The 19,747-nt window shown below is 38.2% G+C and overlaps 2 protein-coding genes across 9 annotated transcripts; one reads left to right on the top strand and one right to left on the bottom strand.

Annotated features, from left to right (window-relative positions):
- Positions 1–1,976: 1,976 nt before the first annotated feature.
- Positions 1,977–4,724, top strand: gpr132a (G protein-coupled receptor 132a). 3 transcript variants are annotated; one of them, XM_017475366.3, is made up of 2 exons: positions 1,977–2,137; positions 3,064–4,724. In XM_017475366.3, exons 1-2 carry the CDS (start codon positions 2,014–2,016, stop codon positions 4,122–4,124), a joined length of 1,185 nt encoding a protein of 394 aa, XP_017330855.2. In that variant the 5' UTR covers positions 1,977–2,013; the 3' UTR covers positions 4,125–4,724. The 3 variants fall into 3 exon arrangements, with proteins under 3 accessions (XP_017330855.2, XP_017330856.1, XP_017330857.3); XM_017475367.3 differs by having other exon boundaries at positions 2,062–2,129; XM_017475368.3 differs by having other exon boundaries at positions 2,073–2,133.
- A 7,380-nt stretch (positions 4,725–12,104) lies between these two features.
- On the bottom strand, positions 12,105–17,761 carry si:dkey-229e3.2 (uncharacterized). Of its 6 annotated transcripts, none has more exons than XR_008397026.1 (6): positions 17,501–17,761; positions 15,953–16,676; positions 15,239–15,390; positions 14,854–14,986; positions 14,531–14,671; positions 12,105–14,267 (listed from the first exon to the last, which is right to left on the bottom strand). XR_008397026.1 is itself a non-coding variant. In XM_053682812.1 (6 exons), exons 2-6 carry the CDS (start codon positions 16,148–16,150, stop codon positions 14,145–14,147), a joined length of 675 nt encoding a protein of 224 aa, XP_053538787.1. In that variant the 5' UTR covers positions 16,151–16,165; positions 17,501–17,756; the 3' UTR covers positions 12,105–14,144. The 6 variants fall into 6 exon arrangements, 5 of the variants coding, with proteins under 5 accessions (XP_053538787.1, XP_017330866.1, XP_017330867.1 ...); XM_053682812.1 differs by having other exon boundaries at positions 14,531–14,599; positions 15,953–16,165; positions 17,501–17,756; XM_017475377.3 differs by having other exon boundaries at positions 14,531–14,599; positions 17,494–17,755.
- Between the last annotated feature and the right edge of the window lie 1,986 nt (positions 17,762–19,747).

The raw sequence follows: 19,747 nt of genomic DNA, 5'->3' as shown, positions 1-19,747 counted from the left end.
AAGCAAATGGGTCATTCTATCTCAAGTGGTCTAATGCAGGTTGCTTGACTGTTTTTAATTGTCTTAGTTTTTTTTGAGTGATTACCTCTATGTATTGAGTTTTCTTTTTTCATTTTACTTGGTTTAACTACGATGGCCATCTTTGTGTCATGGCACACAACAAATTTTGGTTATACAGGTGTTTACCTCAATATCTTGGCTCAGGATGGGCCTAGCTCCATGGAAGAAAAACTTATCTCTAGAGCACATTACAAGGTACATGTAGCAACATATATAAATATTTTGACATTCATGTTCCTCAGACTTAGAACCTAAGTTGAATTGTAATGCTCAAGATTGATCACAGTTCCACTGTTAGGGTCGGTTTATAATGTCACACCCTGTTAGACCCCTCTTCATCTCCCTCCACCGGCTTCCTGTAGCTGCCCGCATCAAATTCAAGGCCTTGATGCTCACTACAAAACCTTAAGGCTTACATTCCCTCATGCAATCTGTGATCAATCAATGACCGGCACTTAGTAGTACCTACTCATGGTGGCTCCAGGTCCCTTTCAAGAAACTTCAAACTAACTATTCCTCAGGGGTGTAATGAACTTCCAACCTCAATCCGGACCGCAGAATCTCTCACCATCTTCAAAAAACATCTAAAGACTCTCCTCTTCTGTGAACACCTAACCAACCCATAAAAAAACTTACTCTGGCACTTACACCTCTACTCTTCACACTTTGCTTCTCTAGAACTCAATTAACGGATCTTGTATTGTAGCACTACTTGTATTGTTCTCTGCTTGATATCGCTTTGCTTGTATTTTCTCATTTGTAAGTCGCTTTGGATAAAAGTATCTGCTAAATGAATAAATGTAAATGTAAATGCAATAATGGGAAGGGTTCGCGTCTCAGTCTTAATTTTTTTGCGGGGTACCTAGGTATGTATAGTGTGCATGCAGAACATTTCAGGTTTAAGACTTCTCTTATTTTTTTATGAGGGCGAGAAAGTGCATTTTTGTAAAATTCTCCTAACTTTTGGGTTGAAGTCACCTACTGCTTTTATCACAAGAGAAACAACATCACACCTCTGTTTATGACACTGTTCAATTCTAAAACACCAAACTGAACACTGTACTTCCATATTTGCATAAAATCTATTCATACATACCAACTGTACATCTGTATCAACATGATAGATTAGGCGTTCCTTCAAATCTGGCCCTCAAGGTCCACTGTCCTGTAGAGTTTACTTCCAATCTCAAACTCCACCAGAGATATTTAACCCAAAAGTGAGGGAAATTCTTTTAAAAATGGCACTTTCTCACCTCCATAAAAAAGAGAAATCTCAAACCTGAAATCTTTTGTTTGCACACTATACTTACCTAGGTACATCCTAATCAATTTAAGACTCTAACCCTTTCCATTATAAATTGACCCTAAAAGTGGAACTGTGAGCAATCTTAAGCGTTACATTTGGACTTAAGTTCTAAGTCTAAGGAACAAGAATGTGCAAAATGTTGTTTATATAATTTCATGTACCTTTGTAATGTGCTCTAGAGATTTTTTGTTTTTGTTTCAAGGAGCTAAGCTCACCCTGAGGTGTGATTTTCAGATTTCCGTAATCAGCTAGCCAACATTTGTTGCGTGCCATGACAAAGGCTGTTAAACCTAGAAAAGATAAGTGGTTTTGCAATGCCAATACATAGATTTAATCATTCCAAAAAAAAAAAAAAAAAAAAATGGAAAACTGAAAAACAGTCTAGCAACTAACTTTGCAATTATTCGACTACTTGAGATGGAATTACCCAAGTGAATTTTATCTTCAAGATTCAGTCAAATAAAAATCATTAATGATGAAATTTACGAAGACTCGGGCAAACAGATCTCATATTATTTGTCTGACTTATTTGTCCAACTGAAGTGTTTTAGATTATTTTTATACCACTTGATAAATGTTCCCTATAAGAGTGTACACAGCCGACATTCAAGCCACTGACAGTCACCTCAAAGGAAGAGGGCGTAAATATGTTGCAGTGTGTCGGATATGTAACTCAAAACCCTTTCGAGTTCCTGTTCCTGTCGAGAAGGTGCAGCAGATTACAGCGTGTGAATCTTTTAGACCATCTATCTGCACTTATCTTGTATGTATGTAAGTACTATAATAATTTTATTCAATATTAGGATCGAACAGAGAAAACCACTGTACATCTCTTTTTAAATTCACGTGTTCTTTAATGCTCATAAGGTTAAATAACGTACATGGTGGTAAATGAGATTTTGTTTTTCAATAACGTTTAATAAATTGAATAAGATTGCAGGCATATCTACAAAATGACGCTGTTGATTATTATGTTCATCAAATAAATTTAAGATTAAGACTTCTTATTCAACCTAGTTTCACATGTACAAAGTGCTTCTGAGAACTTGAATTGGTCTGTTTGATCTGCGTTTAATCTGCTATGTGAAAAACTTCTCATTGTAAGATTAGTGCGCGATTTCTCACCTAAATATCTAATGATAAAAAAGAAGAAGCTACAATATATGATTGTTCAGGTCTGTATTACCAAAGCTCCAGTGGTATTGCCTTGCTGAAATAACAATAGAAATCATCATAGAATTTACAACGGTGTTAATGGTTATAATGGGAATTGGTTTTTATTATTATATTGGTTTTATAATATATTGGTTTTAATGGAAACTGCAATGGTCCCTTTGGGCCTCTACTGGTAATTTGTTGCCTTCTATTGGTGGCATGATATGTCTAGTGGATACTATTAAGGACAATATGGTAGTGTTAATGGTTCTAATGATTAGCTAATGGATTGCAATGGCATTTATAGTGGAAACCATTAGAATCTCTGTGATGGTTTCTATTGTATTTTCAGCAGGGTGAGCCAACTTTGCATAGAAATGGTGGCACAAACAAAATGGCACTTAGACAGAGAAGATTATGCTAGACAAATTAGGATGCCCATTTAAACTACATGCGGCTATAGGCACTACATTTATAGAAGACATACATCACAATACATACATTTTTAATGACATTTTAATGATTCCTGATTCTGTGTTTAGTGACCATGGAACTGACTAACTCATCCAATGCACTGAATTCATCACTCAACTGCAGTCTTCCCTATGAAAATGACCGACTTCCACTTCTGATTCTGTATGGCATTGTCTGCATTGTGGGAGTACCTGCTAACATTGTCACCATCTATCTCACTTTCCTCGAGGTGCAAAAGAAGAACGTGTTGGGAATCTACCTGCTGAGTCTGTCTGTGTGTGATCTGATGTACTTAGGAACGCTACCTACATGGGCTGTTTACATACACCATGGCCATCAATGGCACTTGAGCTCTCTGGCTTGTAAAATAACGGGCTACGTCTTCTTTAATAACATGTATGTCAGCATCTTCCTTTTGTGCTGTGTGTCTGTGGACCGTTACATCGCTGTGGTGCATTCATTAAAATCTCGAGGTCTCAGGCAGATGAAATGGGCTGTGATGGTCACCTCAGTGATTGTAATAGTGGTGGCTCTGGTCCACATTCCAGTGTTTACCATGAGAGATGGTGAAACGGAGATGAACGGAGAAAAGCGGTGCTTTGAGCCTGGACAGAAAACAGTCATTGTGACTGCCTTCAACTACGCCCGCTTTGTTATCGGTTTCTTCATTCCACTGTGCATTCTGCTGGTCACCAACCGTGCCATTCTCTCTATAGTCCAGGCCAGTGATGGCTTGAGTTCAGAGCAGAAGATCAAAGTTCGTTACCTGGTTCTGGCAGTAATCCTGTTCTTCCTGGTCTGCTTTGCCCCCTATCATATTATTCTTTTTCTACGGGCCGTCAGTTTTCATTTCTCACAAAGACATTGTACCTTTGACACAGCACTTTACTCACCTTACAGTATCTCTCTGGGACTGTCCACAATTAATAGTGCTATGAATCCAATTCTGTACGTGCTGGCCAGTGACAACATGCGCAAGGAGGTCTGCATAAGCAAGTGCTGCCTATGCAGTGGCCTCTTTTCTAGACAGGAGACTGGACCAGCCCTGTCATCACAGGGGGACGATCAGAGAAAGCGTCCTGGGCTGAGGTCAAGTGGGGAGACACAGGAGGGTTTAGTGCTCCAATGACATACAGAATAAAACCATGTTAAATACGTTTATCTGATACATGAACTATTTCTGTTTAGCCGGGGTGTGTGTGTGTGTGTGTGTGTTATTGAGTGTGTTCTTGGGGGCTCTTTTTAAAATGTTTTTTTGTTTTCATGCATGGCGGGGCTGAATAGGAAGTATGCAATAAAACATGGGACTGCACTAGCAGTAAAATTTTCCTGACCTGGGTTTAAATTCCCCAAACTGGTGATTTCACATTTTCATTTTGGGAAAAAATGCTCAAACATTCAACAAATTTTAGGTGTTTTTATTTATGACTATAAGTCATTTGATAATCTGGCTAAGAGAGATGAATCTTCCTATGAATCATATAATATCAGAGAAATGGTTTGCCTCACAGGCCTGTACATTTCCCTGCCTCTCTGTTACACTAAAAGCAACAGTCTTGAAATGTTAAAACCACACCTCTTGCTTTAACAGGAAATTATTTGACGCACTAAAAGGAACAAAAGGTTTCTTGCTTATGGATGTGCCCCCAGACACGTGTACAGCATGTGCTGCCATTGAGTACAGTCACAGTGCAAAATTACACTGAATAAATAAAAGCCCTATCAAGTGGTTCTGCTTCTGTATCTGTAATATGAATGGTTATGACCACTTCTGATCTATCTTAACAATAGACCCTTTATAGACTTTTAATCACAACAATTATTGCCATTGCATTCTTAAAATCTATGTTCAAGCCATGCTGCAAAACAATACACTTAGTTCAGTCATTATTTAATATACTTAAATTATTAAGTTCAGAATTAAGCCTGCTACATACTGTAAGTCATTAAGTATGTAGCTTAAGTAAGTAAAATTAAAATGCAAAACTGCAGTTTTCACACAGGCTTACTTAAATGGACAATTGAAGATGGGGGAAAAAGGCCAGACAATTTTTCCTTTCTAGGAAAAACAACTGTCCAGTTACAGCTTCAAATTCTTGAGTGTAACCCGACAAGGCAATCTGCTGTTGTAATCCATTTGCCTTAAGGTTCGACATGAAATGCTTTTCTTTTCACCATGGTTGTAGAGAGTAGTTTTTTGAGTTACTATAGACTTATTGTAAGCTCGACTCACTCTGTGTAAACTCTAGAGACGGTTGTGGAGATCAGTAGAAATACTGATCCGAAATACTCAAGCCAGCCTGTCCAGCACCAACATCCATGCCATGGTCAAAGTCACAGGGATCATATTTTTTCCCTCATTCTGATATTTGATGGAGGCATTAACTGAAGCTCTGTGGCACTGCTGCCACATGATTGGCAGATTGGATAATTGCATGAATGAGCAGGCGTACAGGTTTTCCTAATAAAGTGGATGGTGGGTGTATATTTGATGACCAATGGGGGGGACAATACTTTTTAAATACAATTTTTTACAAGACTAAAAATAGAGCAGAACATAAAGTGTTATGTATACAGGGGGAAAATCCTAATGACTGAATATTTCTTCTTTGGAAGGTAGACAGAAACCCATATAGGTAGATCTATGTGCCCTATGACAAATTGACTAATGAAATATTGATAAAGAGGGAGGGGAGACCCTTAAGGATTTTGTCCACTGAGAGTGTCTGGTGCATACTGCATTTCTGAAGCCATTCTACCATTGACTGCTAGTGCAACATGTACACTGCAATCACATCCTGTTTTGCAAGCTCTGGGAAGTTTTTGATATTTCTGAATTTCGGTCTTGTGTCAGTTCAGAATGTCTATTCACTGCACACTTCACGTAGGACTACTGCAATGTCTACTATTTTGATACCTGCTGAGCTTTTTTTTTTACATGTGAAAAACATGTGAGGGTTCATTTCATCCTGTTTTGCCCTGAAGTTGCACATGTGAATTCATGTGGCACCATGTGAACAATATGAAATCAAACTAGTCATGTGAAGAGATAAAACGTGGGGATAAAAATAAAATAAAATGTGATTAAATGTGCAAAAACAAAATATGAAAACTTGTTATTTATTATTTAATTAATCAATTGACAAGTGGTTCAGGTGATTATTCACATGTGAACTTCATGCAAATTTTCTGAAACGGAAATTTTGAAGTAGACTCCTGCCATCTGCTTCTGTTCTTTCTATCTGAAGGCTTTGTTGTTTGCTGTATCATGAGCTTTACTTTAAAGAAATGTATTGTATGTTATCATATCTTCAGACAAGGCAGTTGTCGTCACTGTTATAGTGTTCTTGTTGTCTAAAAGTCAACCTTAGGTAACTAGCCAGGAAAAGGATCTTACCACATGAAAGAGTTGTACTCTTCCCCATATCATTATACTTATTATACTATACTATACATTATACATTATTCAATACAATTACCAGCATATTTAGCAAGATGCTAAATATGGTTTTGAATATGTTCTAATAAAATTGTAATTAATTTGCCCAGGTGTGTGCTATTAAAGAAACCAGTGAGTGTATATCCTCCCTCCCCTCTCTCTTTTTTGTAACATGTCTTCTGAAACAGTGTGTCTTTAAAAAAACAAAAAAACAAACCCACTTTCATTTACTCTGACTGTGGAGATCATGAAAGTGGTGGGAGGAAAAAAAACATAATTGGGTTTTTTTTTTTTTGTTAGAATGTGAGTAATAAGCATCACCCTTTCTACTCTGTGTTGGGGATGTTTTTTGTGGTAAGTGTATGAATGTGTGCTAGGTAGATAATACTGCAGATAAGATTTTTGTTTCCTGTTTTTGGAATATGCAACACATATGTAAAAATCGTAACTCATCCCTGATTGGGAACTGCAATACACAGAAATTAATAATCTATAATCCTGTTACAGGATTTATATTTGCAAATGACTAAAGCTCATTTACATAATATCGAACCTACAGTCTCAGCCTTAACCTAAAAATGCCAAGATCTGTCATCATACATATAAAAACATATCAATGTTTAAAGGAATGCTGAAGCAAACATACGGTATATCAGATTACTTTGACTCCTCATTAACACCTCACTCTTGTAAACTGACATTTTCAGCTATATACATTTTATACATCTATATACAATAATAATGTCATATTTAAATGTCAAATTGCACACAGTGTGGGGAAAAAAGGGCCATTTGTAATGTAGTTACATTAAATATATACTTTAATATTAAAACAAAACAATTCATTCAGTTCATTCAATTCAAATGTTTATTTTTCTTGAGCTAGCTCCTCCTCCAACACTTAATACAGGTTTTACAGGAAGTTAATTACAGGCAGAAAGAAATGTAAAAAAAAAAAAAATGCAGCAGCTTTTGATCACCGGATTTAGGTGGGGAAGGAATACATTAATAACTACATGGCCTCAAACAAAATTAGGTTGAGAAGATATCAGAATTGACTCATACAATAGGCTACTATCTAGTGATTTATTCCTAGTAAGACTATAATAGGCAGTTGAGAGTCAACAACATAGTCATCCGGCATACAAGCTAGCAGCTCGTTTTGAGTGATTTTAGACATACATATTTTCAACTGTGTTTAAGCAGGGTTGATAGGTTTCCGTAAAACTTTTTCAGCACAACCACATATCAAAAACACACAAAAGACTTGAAAAATTCCATCTAAAAATTGGGAACTGGAAAAGGGACTTTCTTCTTTTCCAGCCTTTTCATAGCAAACAGGTAGTTCACATATTGTATTTTTGATCTACAAACATTATCTTTGCAATATATTCACATTTTTGTAACATAACTTGTATGATATTAAAAAATAAAAGTGAAATAAGGGGAAGTGGTAGCTCAGTGGTTAGGATTTCTGCTTGGAAGGGCTTGAGTTCAAATCACAGCACCACCCAGCTGCCACTGTTGAGTAAGGCCTTAACCCTCAATTGCTCAGTTGTATATCATATACATACATACATATATATGTATGAAGAAATAATTGTAAGTCGCTCTGGAAAAGGCCGTTTGCCGAATACCATAAATGTAAGTACGACATGAAAACTAAATTTAAACTAAAAATATTTTTTAAAATGGAGAAGATTACTTACAGGCTGGAATTCAAAACAAAATTAAGTGTTACTAACCATCTGTCTGCTTCTCCTGCCCCAGTGAAACTGTTCATACGATGCTTCTCATTTGTTATTTGTGCATCCTCATTTCCTTTCCTTGCATCTTGGCTCCACCCACTTAGGATGTGAGAGACGGATGCAAGGATGAGATGCAAGGAGAAAGGAATCGAAGCAAGTCAAACGGAATATCCTCACTCAAGCATCACTGCAAAGTGACAATTATTCAAGCACTTCGTTACAGCCTCCATTTCCATTACTTGCTTTCACAAGTACAGAGGTGTGAAAGTAGTAAGTTCTTCTGTTTGTGTGTTTATGATAATAGATTTTGTTTTAATTTCTGAAACAATTTAAGATAAAACAAAGGCAACCCGAGTAAATACAAAACAGTTTTTAAATGATAATGTTATTTACTGAAGCAAAAAATTTCCAATACCAACTGGGCCTGTGTGAAAATTCCCCAAATCTATGAAACTGCATTAATAATGGGGTTCAGCTGGACTAGACACAACCAGGCCTGATTACTGCAAACTCTGTTCAATCAAATCAACTTTTTTTTCTTCAACTTGTGTCAAATCACTGGGCTGAAAAAGTATTGTTATTGCGATATGTTTTCATTCGATTTATGTAATTCAACATGCGATTTTGCCTTGAGGACATTTGGCACTATTGTACTTCCATAAAAAACTACTGCTAACCCAGAAGAACATTAAGGCTTGTCTGAATTTTGCCAAAACACACCTTGATGATCCTCAAATCTTTTGAGAGAATGTTCTGTGGATTGATGATTCGAAAGTGGAACTGTTTGGAAGACAGGGGTCCCGTTACATCTGGCGTAAACCAAACACTGAATTCCACAAAAAGAACATCATACTTACGATTAAGCATGGTGGTGGAAGTGTGATGGTGAGGGGATGCTTTGCTGCTTCAGGCTCTGGGAGACCTGAAAGTAAGTTTAAGTCTGATCTTCAGTTATCGAAAGCATTTGGTTTCAGTTATTGCTGCTAAAAACTGTATTGTGTGTTTACTCAGGCTGCCTTTGTTTTGTGTTGTATTTCATGTAAAGATTAAAAAACAATTAGTATGAGATACACAAAAATAGAAGAAAACAGTACTGTAAATAAACATGTCTGACAATGAGGTAGAAATGATTTATAGTATGATATATACAGTAGATTTATTTGAACAGTGAGAGACAGAATAACAACAAGAAAATCCAGAAAAAAACATGTCAAAAATGTTATAAATTGATTTGCATTTTAATGGGGAAATAAGTATAAGTATTTGACCCCCTCTCAATCAGAAAGATTTCTGGCTCCCAATTGTCTTTTATACAGGTAACGAGCTGAGATTAGGAGTACACTCTTAAAAGGGAGTGCTCCCAATCTCAGCTTCTTACCTGTATAAAGAACACCTGTCCACAGAAGCAATCAATCAATCAGATTCCAAACTCTCCACCATGGCCAAGACCAAAGAGCTCTCCAAGGATGTCAGGGACAAGATTGTAGACCTACACAAGTCTGGAATGGGCTACAAGACCATTGCCAAGCAGCTTGGTGAGAAGGTGACAACAGTTGGTGCGATTTATTCGCAAATGGAAGAAGCACAAAAGAACTGTCAATCTCCCAAGGCCTGGGGTTCCATGCAAGATCTCACCTGGTGGAGTTGCATTGATCATGAGAACAGTGAGGAATCAGCCCAGAACTACACGGGACGATCTTGTCAATGATCTCAAGGCAGCTGGGACCATAGTCACCAAGAAAACAATTGGTAACACACTACGCCGTGAAGGACTGAAATCCTGCAGCGCCCGCAAGGTCCCCCTGCTCAAGAAAGCACATATACATGCCCGTCTGAAGTTTGCCAATGAACATCTGAGTGATTCAGAGGACAACTGGGTGAAAGTGTCGTGGTCAGATGAGACCAAAATGGAGCTCTTTGGCATCAACTCAACTGGCCGTGTTTGGAGGAGGAGGAATGCTGCCTATGACCCCAAGAACACCATCCCCACCGTCAAACATGGAGGTGGAAACATTATGCTTTGGGGGTGTTTTTCTGCTAAGGGGACAGGACAACTTGACCGTATCAAAGGGGACGATGGACAGGGCCATGTACCGTCAAATCTTGGGTGTGAACCTCCTTCCCTCAGCCAGGGCACTGAAAATGGGTCGTGGATGGGTATTCCAGCATGACAATGACCCAAAACACACGGCCAAGGCAACAAAGGAGTGGCTCAAGAAGAAGCACATTAAGGTCCTGGAGTGGCCTAGCCAGTCTCCAGACCTTAATCCCATAGAAAATCTGTGGAGGGAGCTGAAGGTTCGAGTTGCCAAACGTCAGCCTCGAAACCTTAATGACTTGGAGAAGATCTGCAAAGAGGAGTGGGACAAAATCCCTCCTGAGATGTGTGCAAAGCTAGTGGCCAACTACAAGAAACGTCTGACCTCTGTGATTGCCAACAAGCGTTTTGCCACCAAGTACTAAGTCCTGTTTTGCAGAGGGGTCAAATACTTATTTCCCTCATTAAAATGTAAATCAATTTATAAAATTTTTGACATGCGTTTTTCTGGATTTTCTTGTTGTTATTCTGTCTCTCACTGTTCAAATAAATGTACAATTAAAATTATAGAATGATCATTTCTTTGTCAGTGGGCAAACGTACAAAATCAGCTGGGGATCAAATACTTTTTTCCCCTCACTGTATGATGCAAAATGTACTGATAGTGTAACAGTTGAAAAGATGATGGTGAGATACTGACAGCCTAAATTTCTCAGTGCTGGTGCTGACAAGTATGATGACAAGGGACTTTTGGTGTAAACCTAAAAAACAGTAGGCAATACATCTTGACTTTGTTGCAAGGTGGGGCCTCATTTGACTGATCTACTAAATCATTTTCATTTGGCATGATATGTTCTGTGGACTCATCAGTCCACAGAACATTCTCCCAAAAGGTTTGAGGATCATCAAGGTGTGTTTGGGAAAATTCAGACAAGCCGTAATGTTTCACTTTATATGTAATGAATCTAGAATATATGAAAGTTCCATGATACTTTTCCACAGGGCTGGACTGGGACATAATTTCAGGCCGGGAGTCTCACACTCTCATATGATTCATTTTCAAGTGATTCATTTGCTGATTTGCTACTCTTTAAATCCAGTTTTAGACTGTAATATTACAAAGGTCTTTCCAGATTAATACTTGTACACTGTATGAGATAACCCCAGTAAAATTGCCTGAATTCTATAATATAATTTGTTCACAATGTTAGGTTTAAATCCTCTAAAAACAGATTCGCAATTAAATAACATTACTCTGTCTCAGTTCACATCCTTCAAAGCATTGGCATGTTCTGCTTACTCTCACAATCCACCAAACACCCACACACCCGAAGTCTCCATAAACAAATGAGACAGCAGTGTATCCTACAAAAACAGAACGTTGTCCACAATGTGAAAACAACTCGGAGAGTAAGCTGAACTAACCAACAAAATTACCAAGACAAAAAGTTCCAGTAAGAGAAAAAGCCCCTACCGACTTCAAGTCTGATAAACAGTCTGCGCACAATAATAAATATAATGTCCTTACCTTTTAAAGACTTGTAACAAATAATATAACAGTGTAGCAGGTAAAGCCGAGGAGATAACACTAATAAAATTAAATAAACAGAAACTCTAACCCAGGCAGAGCATCAAAACAGAGCAGCACATTAATACAGAAGTACATTTTATTTTTTCTTTCCTAAATTAAATTTATTGCACACAGTGTGGCCATCCCATAAAAACAAACAAGAAACCTAGAGGTAGTGGAGCAGTCATAATTTATATCAGCTTACATGGGTATGCCAAGCATTTAACAAACACCAGTAGTGCAAAGCTGCCAGTAACTCTCTACTTTTCAGTCACAAAAGTACATTAAATGCAGAAGAGAGGTAAACAAGAGACTTTGTTTTGCCATTTTAATGTAGGCTATGAATAGAACTGTCTCCACATTGTTAGAAAATGAAAACTGTTTAACCTCACTGTAATTTGTGAGCACAGAATCTAAATTTCATTAACATCATTTCAAGTTAATGTATCACATTAGGACAATGTTTTTTTTTTGAGACTTAAAAATACTTAAAATACCTGAGGTTCAACCATATTATATTTCATACAAATATATTAAATTATATTTAATTTTTCTTTATTTACCTCTACCAGTCATCTCATGTTAACCCTCAAGTGTGACCATTTCACTGAGCCAGTGCAAGCTTACTCTCACCACTTTATTGTGAAAAATAGGAGAAAAAGTTGTTGTTGTTTTTTTCAACCTCACATATTTGAAGACAATTTTTTTAATTGCCTAAATATGTGTTGTAATAAGTGCAGTACTAACTACATCAGGAAAATGTCTATTTAGAAAAATCCTAATACTGAGCATAATGTTGCTTTTTATGACTCATAGCTTGGAAAAATGTTTGTTGTTGTTGCTTGCCCTAGCTGTATGTGTAATTTCAACATTTAAAATAATAAATTTGGATATTTGTCTGCTAAATTACTTAGTATTATAACTATTCAGTAGATAATGTTGTCCTTTAGCATATTTTGAGTGACGATAGTAATAGTGCTAACATTTGTGAGTAGTGCACCTTTGGTTAATACTTATTTAGCTAAGTTAGCGAACACAAAGCTACAATATTTACAGAGGAGACTGACCTGCACTTGAAGCCCTGAACAGGTCAGTAATTTTGTTACATTTTTGCTGCTTCTTTTCAGAGGGCTTTCTTTCTGCTCCACCTGGCCCTTTCCTCTCCATCCTCGCTCTGTGCATTGAGCACTCTGTTCAAAACTGTTCACCGGAGCTGAGGAGAATGGTAGTGATTTATTTCGATTTATTATCAAATGCCAAAGTCCAAAACTCAAGTACATAGGACATGCAATAATATAAAATAAATTAAAAATAAAAAAACAGCAGGGCAGCAGGCCAAATCAGTTGTCAGGCCACTGGGAATTCTCCTGGTGCTCCCGATGGCCAGTCCGGACCTGCTTTTCCACGATATTCTAATTTTTTGAGATGTCCCTGTACATATAGAGTGAATTTATTTTGCATTCAGAATAGACACCTAATGTGTGAAGCTCAACAATAAAGTATTTTCCTGTGTTGGTACACTTGTTTTTATTGTCTCAATTATCAGAAAGACTGATGTTATTCTGTGCACAGTTTATCAGTCAGTGCGTTTACATGGACAGCAATAATCCACTATTAATCCGATTAAGACAATACTGTGATTAAGAAACTACTATGTAAACAGCAATTTTTAATTACCTTAATATGATTAAGGTCATATTCAAAGTAAACACTAATGGAATTAAGACATGTGGAGTACTCCTGTTTTAGTCGCATTATCAACGTGTATTACAGATATGTAAACACCTTAATCACACTATTAACGTCGTGTGAGAGTTTTCACCGCATTTTGCGACAGGACATGATCACACACGGCAGTGCTCAACGTTTCACGGCGAACAAGAGAGCACAGCTGCTTCCCAAACCGCATACTTGCTTAATATAGGCCTGTAGTGGGGAAAAATACATGCATCTCGGCTACTATATAGACGGTAAGTACGCGGTTTGGGACGCAGCCCACGGCTTCAAGCAGTCGTCTACTTGCACATATAGCAGGACAAATAATTAACTGCACTTAAAGCGTTCGTAAATTTTTTTTTTATAAAAACACCCAAAACTGTATACGGTACCATAACGAAGATGAACTATATGTTGATATGTGAAATTCTGGAGGGAACGTTGGACGGCGTGGCGCGATGACATAATGCATGTACCGTTAATCTAATTACGTTCTATAACATGTAAAACGGGAACATGTAAGGAGTATTCTAAAAGCGACTCATGTAAACACCTTAATCACTATATTGTCTTACTCAGAGTAAGATAATAATTAGATTACTGCTGTCCATGTAAACGTAGTCAGTGTTTCACTGTCATTACAGCAGGTCTTTTTTGTTGTCCTGATTATTCTGTAGTCTCAAACTGTTCTGGCTGAGCCATCGGTGAGAGATCTGGTAGAAGAATCCAGGAGAAGTCTGACACCACGTGGGTGCTGTTAGCTACACACACAAATACAGGACAAGAGTTTAATGTACAAGATGCAAATAAGTTACAAATTCAGACTGTCAGACAGACGTATGGTGGCTTGTAAGTGCACATTAACAAACCAAAACACAACAACAATTTTTTTTTTACTGCTGTTTTTGCTTTTGTTGTATATTTTCTTTTACTGTTGCATTTTTAGTTTGTTAATGTGCTTTGCACTTAAGTGCCACTGTAAAGACCCATTACTATCTCTCCAAAAAAATCCCCACAAACCTACCTTAGTTTGGATGAGAGCAGCAGAGGAACTTTGAGGCTTCTCAAACCCAAGGTGAAGTAAATCCGTGTTCTGCAAATGTAATGACCCAATGGCTGCTTACATCAATTAATCCACTTGCACCCCCTAGTGCCTTAGAATAACCTAGAAAAATGCTCATTTATGTTCCATAAAATCTCATTTTTTCCTGTATAAATTGCATCTTATCTGGTCTTACTAGGATGCATGTTTGCCACATTAATCCAAACCTTTTCAGAAATTAGTATTATTGTCACATATCAACTATTTAACTGTAGTAAACATGTCTGTACTTTCATTTTGCTTACCTGTGAAGTATTGGATTGTTTGAGCTGTAGTGCATCAGTGAGCTGCTTGTGGGAATGCAAATTGGGTTTAGGACTCGTTACGCTTGAAGACTTCGGCTCACACAGCAAACTGTGGTAAAAGCTAGCACCCTTTCTGGACCGAGAAAGAAGCAGAAAACATATTACAAAATGTACGTCCCTTTTGTGGTTTGCAAATAATCACTGACTCAAATCTGGAGGATTAAAGAGAACAACAGAGTGTTCCAAACATGCAGAGTGTGTAAAATGTGTTACACCCCAAGCAGATACATTTTATGGCCAGGGTTTTGTCCTGAATCGGCCATAACATACATTCCATTAATTGATAATATATTTCAACTTTTACGGTACACAAGTCATGTCTCACCTTAATAGTACTGCTGGAGGAGGAGGGGTGTGTGTGGAATTGTGCAGTAGCTGTGACAGTGGCAGAAATTCCATCATGTCTGTATCTCTCACAATCTCCTCAACATGAAAGCAATCATGGATCACAATCCAGGGCTCATCACCTCTCTCTACCTGTACATACACAGGCTTTAAGCTCTTCAGCAATCAAAACATTTTTCCATGCACTTCACTTTACATGGAGCAGTTTATTTTTATTTATTTTTTTAAGCTTGAGGTTCAGCTTGAGAATTGGATGTCCACGTACATCAACTAACAGAGGCACAATTGATGTGGTGCTGGTGTACATAGTCCCCTGTGTATGGAGAGTTTTGGGACACACTGTATTTCACTTAAAATGTTTCATTTTCATTTTCAGTAAGAATACTGATTCACACCGAGATTCTGGTGTGCAACAATATTTACTGGCATTTACAAACGCAACTGTAATGGATGTTGGTGTTTTTACTGTAGCATGGGCAGAAAGAGAGTTTTCACCAGTGCATTATCCTTTTACCAACCCAATATCCACAGAACTCTTATAACTTATTAAAAATGTATTGCCAAATTTGTAAACATAAAAAAATAAATAAATAAACTCTAAACACCTTATTGATTATGACTATAAAGATGAAGAAAAAGCTTCCATTTAGTTGCCAATCATGTCACACATCATAGTTAAAGTGTAAAAAATTACCTTGTGTTCATGGCCAGAAGTCTGTCCTTCCTGAGACAATAAGTCTGCAGAATCACTCTCTTCACTGAGTCCGTCTTTAAAACTAGCCCAGTCCCCAAAGCCACTGCTGTCCCTGTGATCCTCATCCCAGTGTTCAGAGCTGGACCAGTCCCCAAACTGTTCACATCTCTCAAAGCCATCTTCTCCGAGCTTCTCCATCGCTGCACACTCACACTTCATAGATACACCTCTCTCATCTAAACTGTGCAATAAATATCTAAACGCAAAGCTTTAAATAATAATAATAATAATAATAATAAAAAAAAAAACAGGTAAAACAATCCACTGGGGTCTTCAAGCTTTGCTGTCAGTAGAAGCTGACGTTATTATATGTCCTCCTTCATAGTCCTTTAATCTTTCATTGAATGTATAAACAACTCCTCTGTGAATAGTACATGCCTACTGTTGTCAGTCAAAGCTCCTCATTGTGAAGGCTAGACTTCACTTCTTCTTCTTTATTTATTATTGGTGACTATACGTGCATCTGATGTTGTGGGAAGTTCTTTCGAGTAGAAAGAAAACAGGAAGTTGCCATTGTGTTTCATCCGAGCACATGAAGCCAAACACTTGCTTCCTCTGACTGTATGAGCTCCTGCTGTGCCTTTTCTGTGTTAAGTCTGAATTTCCAGGAACAGAAGACAGAAGAGGATGGATGGAGTGAAGGACATGCTGGAGTTCACGCAGCCTAATGAAGTGATTTTACATGAACACATAGATTACAAGAACACCTACATTTACATTATATCTTGGGTTTCTTTTAGAAATTATTTGTATATAATTGAATGTCTTGGCATCTTAAATCTGTATAGGATATTACACACACCATGTGCCGGCTGAATAGATAGTACAATATAGAACAGTATAAAACCTACATATGAGCAATTAAGAATAAACAAAAGTGCTACATCATACATCAGACCTGTGTCGGGTATAGGTTTGATGTTTGTGTGTTTGTGTGTTTATTTTTACGCAAATACAGATGTCTCAAGGTTGGATTTAAAGTCGGAATGTACGATCGTTTTAAAAGCATTTTTAAGCCAACACACTTTCGCTTTCTCTTGTGTGTGTTTTCGAGCAGATAAAGGCTTGGAATTTCACTTGACCTCAGCTCAGTGATACTGTTTAAAGAAAATGTAGAAACACCGACATGCGCACTAACACCTCTCACTGATAGCTGCCACTTAGTCTGTTTACTGTCGTTAGGACCGCTTGTATAAGCTGTTAAAAGTATTACCGTCACTGTTTATTCATTTTTAAAAAAGCTTAATTTGTAGTTTAATAGTGGGCCAGGTGATGTTTTGCTCCTGAGCACCAGGTCTCTCTTGTACTTGTGAGATTTAATTCATTAAGCCCTACAGTATAATTTTCTAAGGAACTAGCAGTCAGGTATCAGTTCCTATCAGAGTCTAAACTGCAGGAACTATCACTAATCAAACCGGTATCATATACAAGACGATATTATTACATTTATGAAAACATAAAAGAAAACAGGGCGTACATACAACTTACATGCAACTTCTTCTTTTTTTTTTTTTTTTTTTTTTTTGCCGCTGAGGATTAACAGGTGTGCGATGTTCTGAGTAAATGCTTCCGCACCGCTGAGACTCTGACGCAAACAGGAGGAGCAAAGGATGACCAAATCTCTCTCTCTCTCTCTCTCTCTCTCTCTCTCTCTCTCTCTCTCTCTCACACACACACACACACACACACACACACACACACACACACACACACACACACACACACACACACACACACACACACACACCTAGCACAGGTATGTGAAGTCAGTCCCCTCCTTAGCTTCACTGACATTTTCAAAATAGCATTACATAAGGTGTACCCATACAATTCATTATTACCTAGGGAGTTGTGTCTATTTCCAGAAACAGAAACGTTTCTTTTGAGCAAACAGATTTGCTCCCTTTAAAATGATTTTTCATTCATTCTTTCATCTTCAGTAATCGCTTTATCCTGGTCAGTGTGGTGGTTGAGCCAGATTCCATCCATGGAACATGGGCATGAGGCAGGAACACAACGTGGACGGGGCGGCAGTTCATCACAGGACGCCATGCACACACATTCACACCTAGACTTGCAGTCCACTTAGAGCGGTGGTTACCAACCCTGTTCCTGGAGATCTACCTTCCTGAAGACTTTTAGCTCCAACCATAATCTTGGCTTAAAACGTTCTTGATCTAAACTAAAACAGGTGTGTTAGATTTTGGTTGGAGATGAAACCTGCAGGAAGAGGGTTGGTGACCACTGTCCTAGACTATGTGGTCAAAAGTTTGTGGACATCGGATCACCATACCCATATGTGGGCCTTCCCTTCCCAAATCTGTTCCACAATGTTGGAAGCACATAATTGTATAGGATGTCTTTATATGCTGTAGCTTTACCATTCCCAGCATGACAATGCCCCGTGCATAGTGCGCAGTCTATGAAGATATGGTTCACCGAGGTTGGACAGAGCCCTGAGCTTAACCCCACTGAACACCTTTGGGATGAATGGGAACACCAGCACGCCTCCTCACCAGACATCAGTGCCCGACCTCACTAATGATCTAGTGGCTGAATGGACACAAATTCCCACAACCATGCTTCAAAATCTATAGGAAAGCCTTAACAGAAGAGTGGAGATTATAACAGCAAAGAGGGACTAAATCTGGAACAGGACGTTCAAAAAAAAGCATATACGTGTGATGTTCAAGTATCCACAAATTTGTGGCCATATAGTGTATCTTGGGGAGGTGAGAGAAAACAGGAGAATCTGGAGTAATCCCACATGAACTTGAGGAGAACATGCCAAACTTTGCATAGATCCAAGCTCAGGATTAATCTGGGGAGCGGTGAGCTTGCAGCACTATCAACTATTTCACCATGCCACCACACACTAGTGTTGGATCCGAGTCTACTTTTGTTGAGTCTAAAATTGGCCAAGTTGGACTCAGGTCCGAGTCCTTAAAGTCCGAGTTGGGTCCAGAAAATATCCATCCATCCATCTTCTATACCGCTTATCCTTCCCAGGGAGCATCGGGCACAAGGCAGGGTACACCCTGGACAGGGTGCCAATCCATCACAGGGCACAATCACATACACACTCACACACCCATTCATACACGATAGACACTTTGGACTTTGAGAATCAGCCTACCATGCATGTCTTTGGACTGGGGAAGAAACCAGAGTACCCAGAGGAAACCCCCGCAGCACGGGGAGAACATGCAAACGCCACACACACACACAGGGCCGCGGTTGAACACACAGGGTCGAACCCCCGACCCTGGAGGTGTGAGGCGAACGTGTTAACCACTAAACCAGCGTGTGCCGAAAATAATTAAATTGAAAATGAAAAAAGATTTGAAATTGCAACTGTAAACTCAACACTGAGCTGTTAAATTAATACTTTAACCTTCACAAACCAATGGCAACATAAATGCAACAAAAAATACCACTATATCTTGCCATTGCCGTTTAATATTTTTTATTTCATGTCATCAGCACCTCAACTAGTTTTCTATCAAAAAATGTTTTCAAAGAAACAAAAAGGGGATATGTGGTATATGTAGAGCTTTTATTATATTACTTGTGTATGAAAATACAAATTAACCTGTTTTGTTATTGTATCACTCTATATTGTGTCCTCCAGTTCGAGTTGACATTTCAATTATTTGATGCGTCTCCCCCACTGTTATATAGGCGCTGAGAGGGAGTACAGAGTTACATTTAGCAGCATGTCATGCCATGTCATGT

This window comes from Ictalurus punctatus, chromosome 9 (genome assembly GCF_001660625.3).
Source record: "Ictalurus punctatus breed USDA103 chromosome 9, Coco_2.0, whole genome shotgun sequence".
Lineage (NCBI taxonomy): Eukaryota > Metazoa > Chordata > Actinopteri > Siluriformes > Ictaluridae > Ictalurus > Ictalurus punctatus.
The sequence above is the reverse complement of the archived record's forward strand: the minus strand, read 5'-3'. Positions and strand labels throughout refer to the sequence as shown.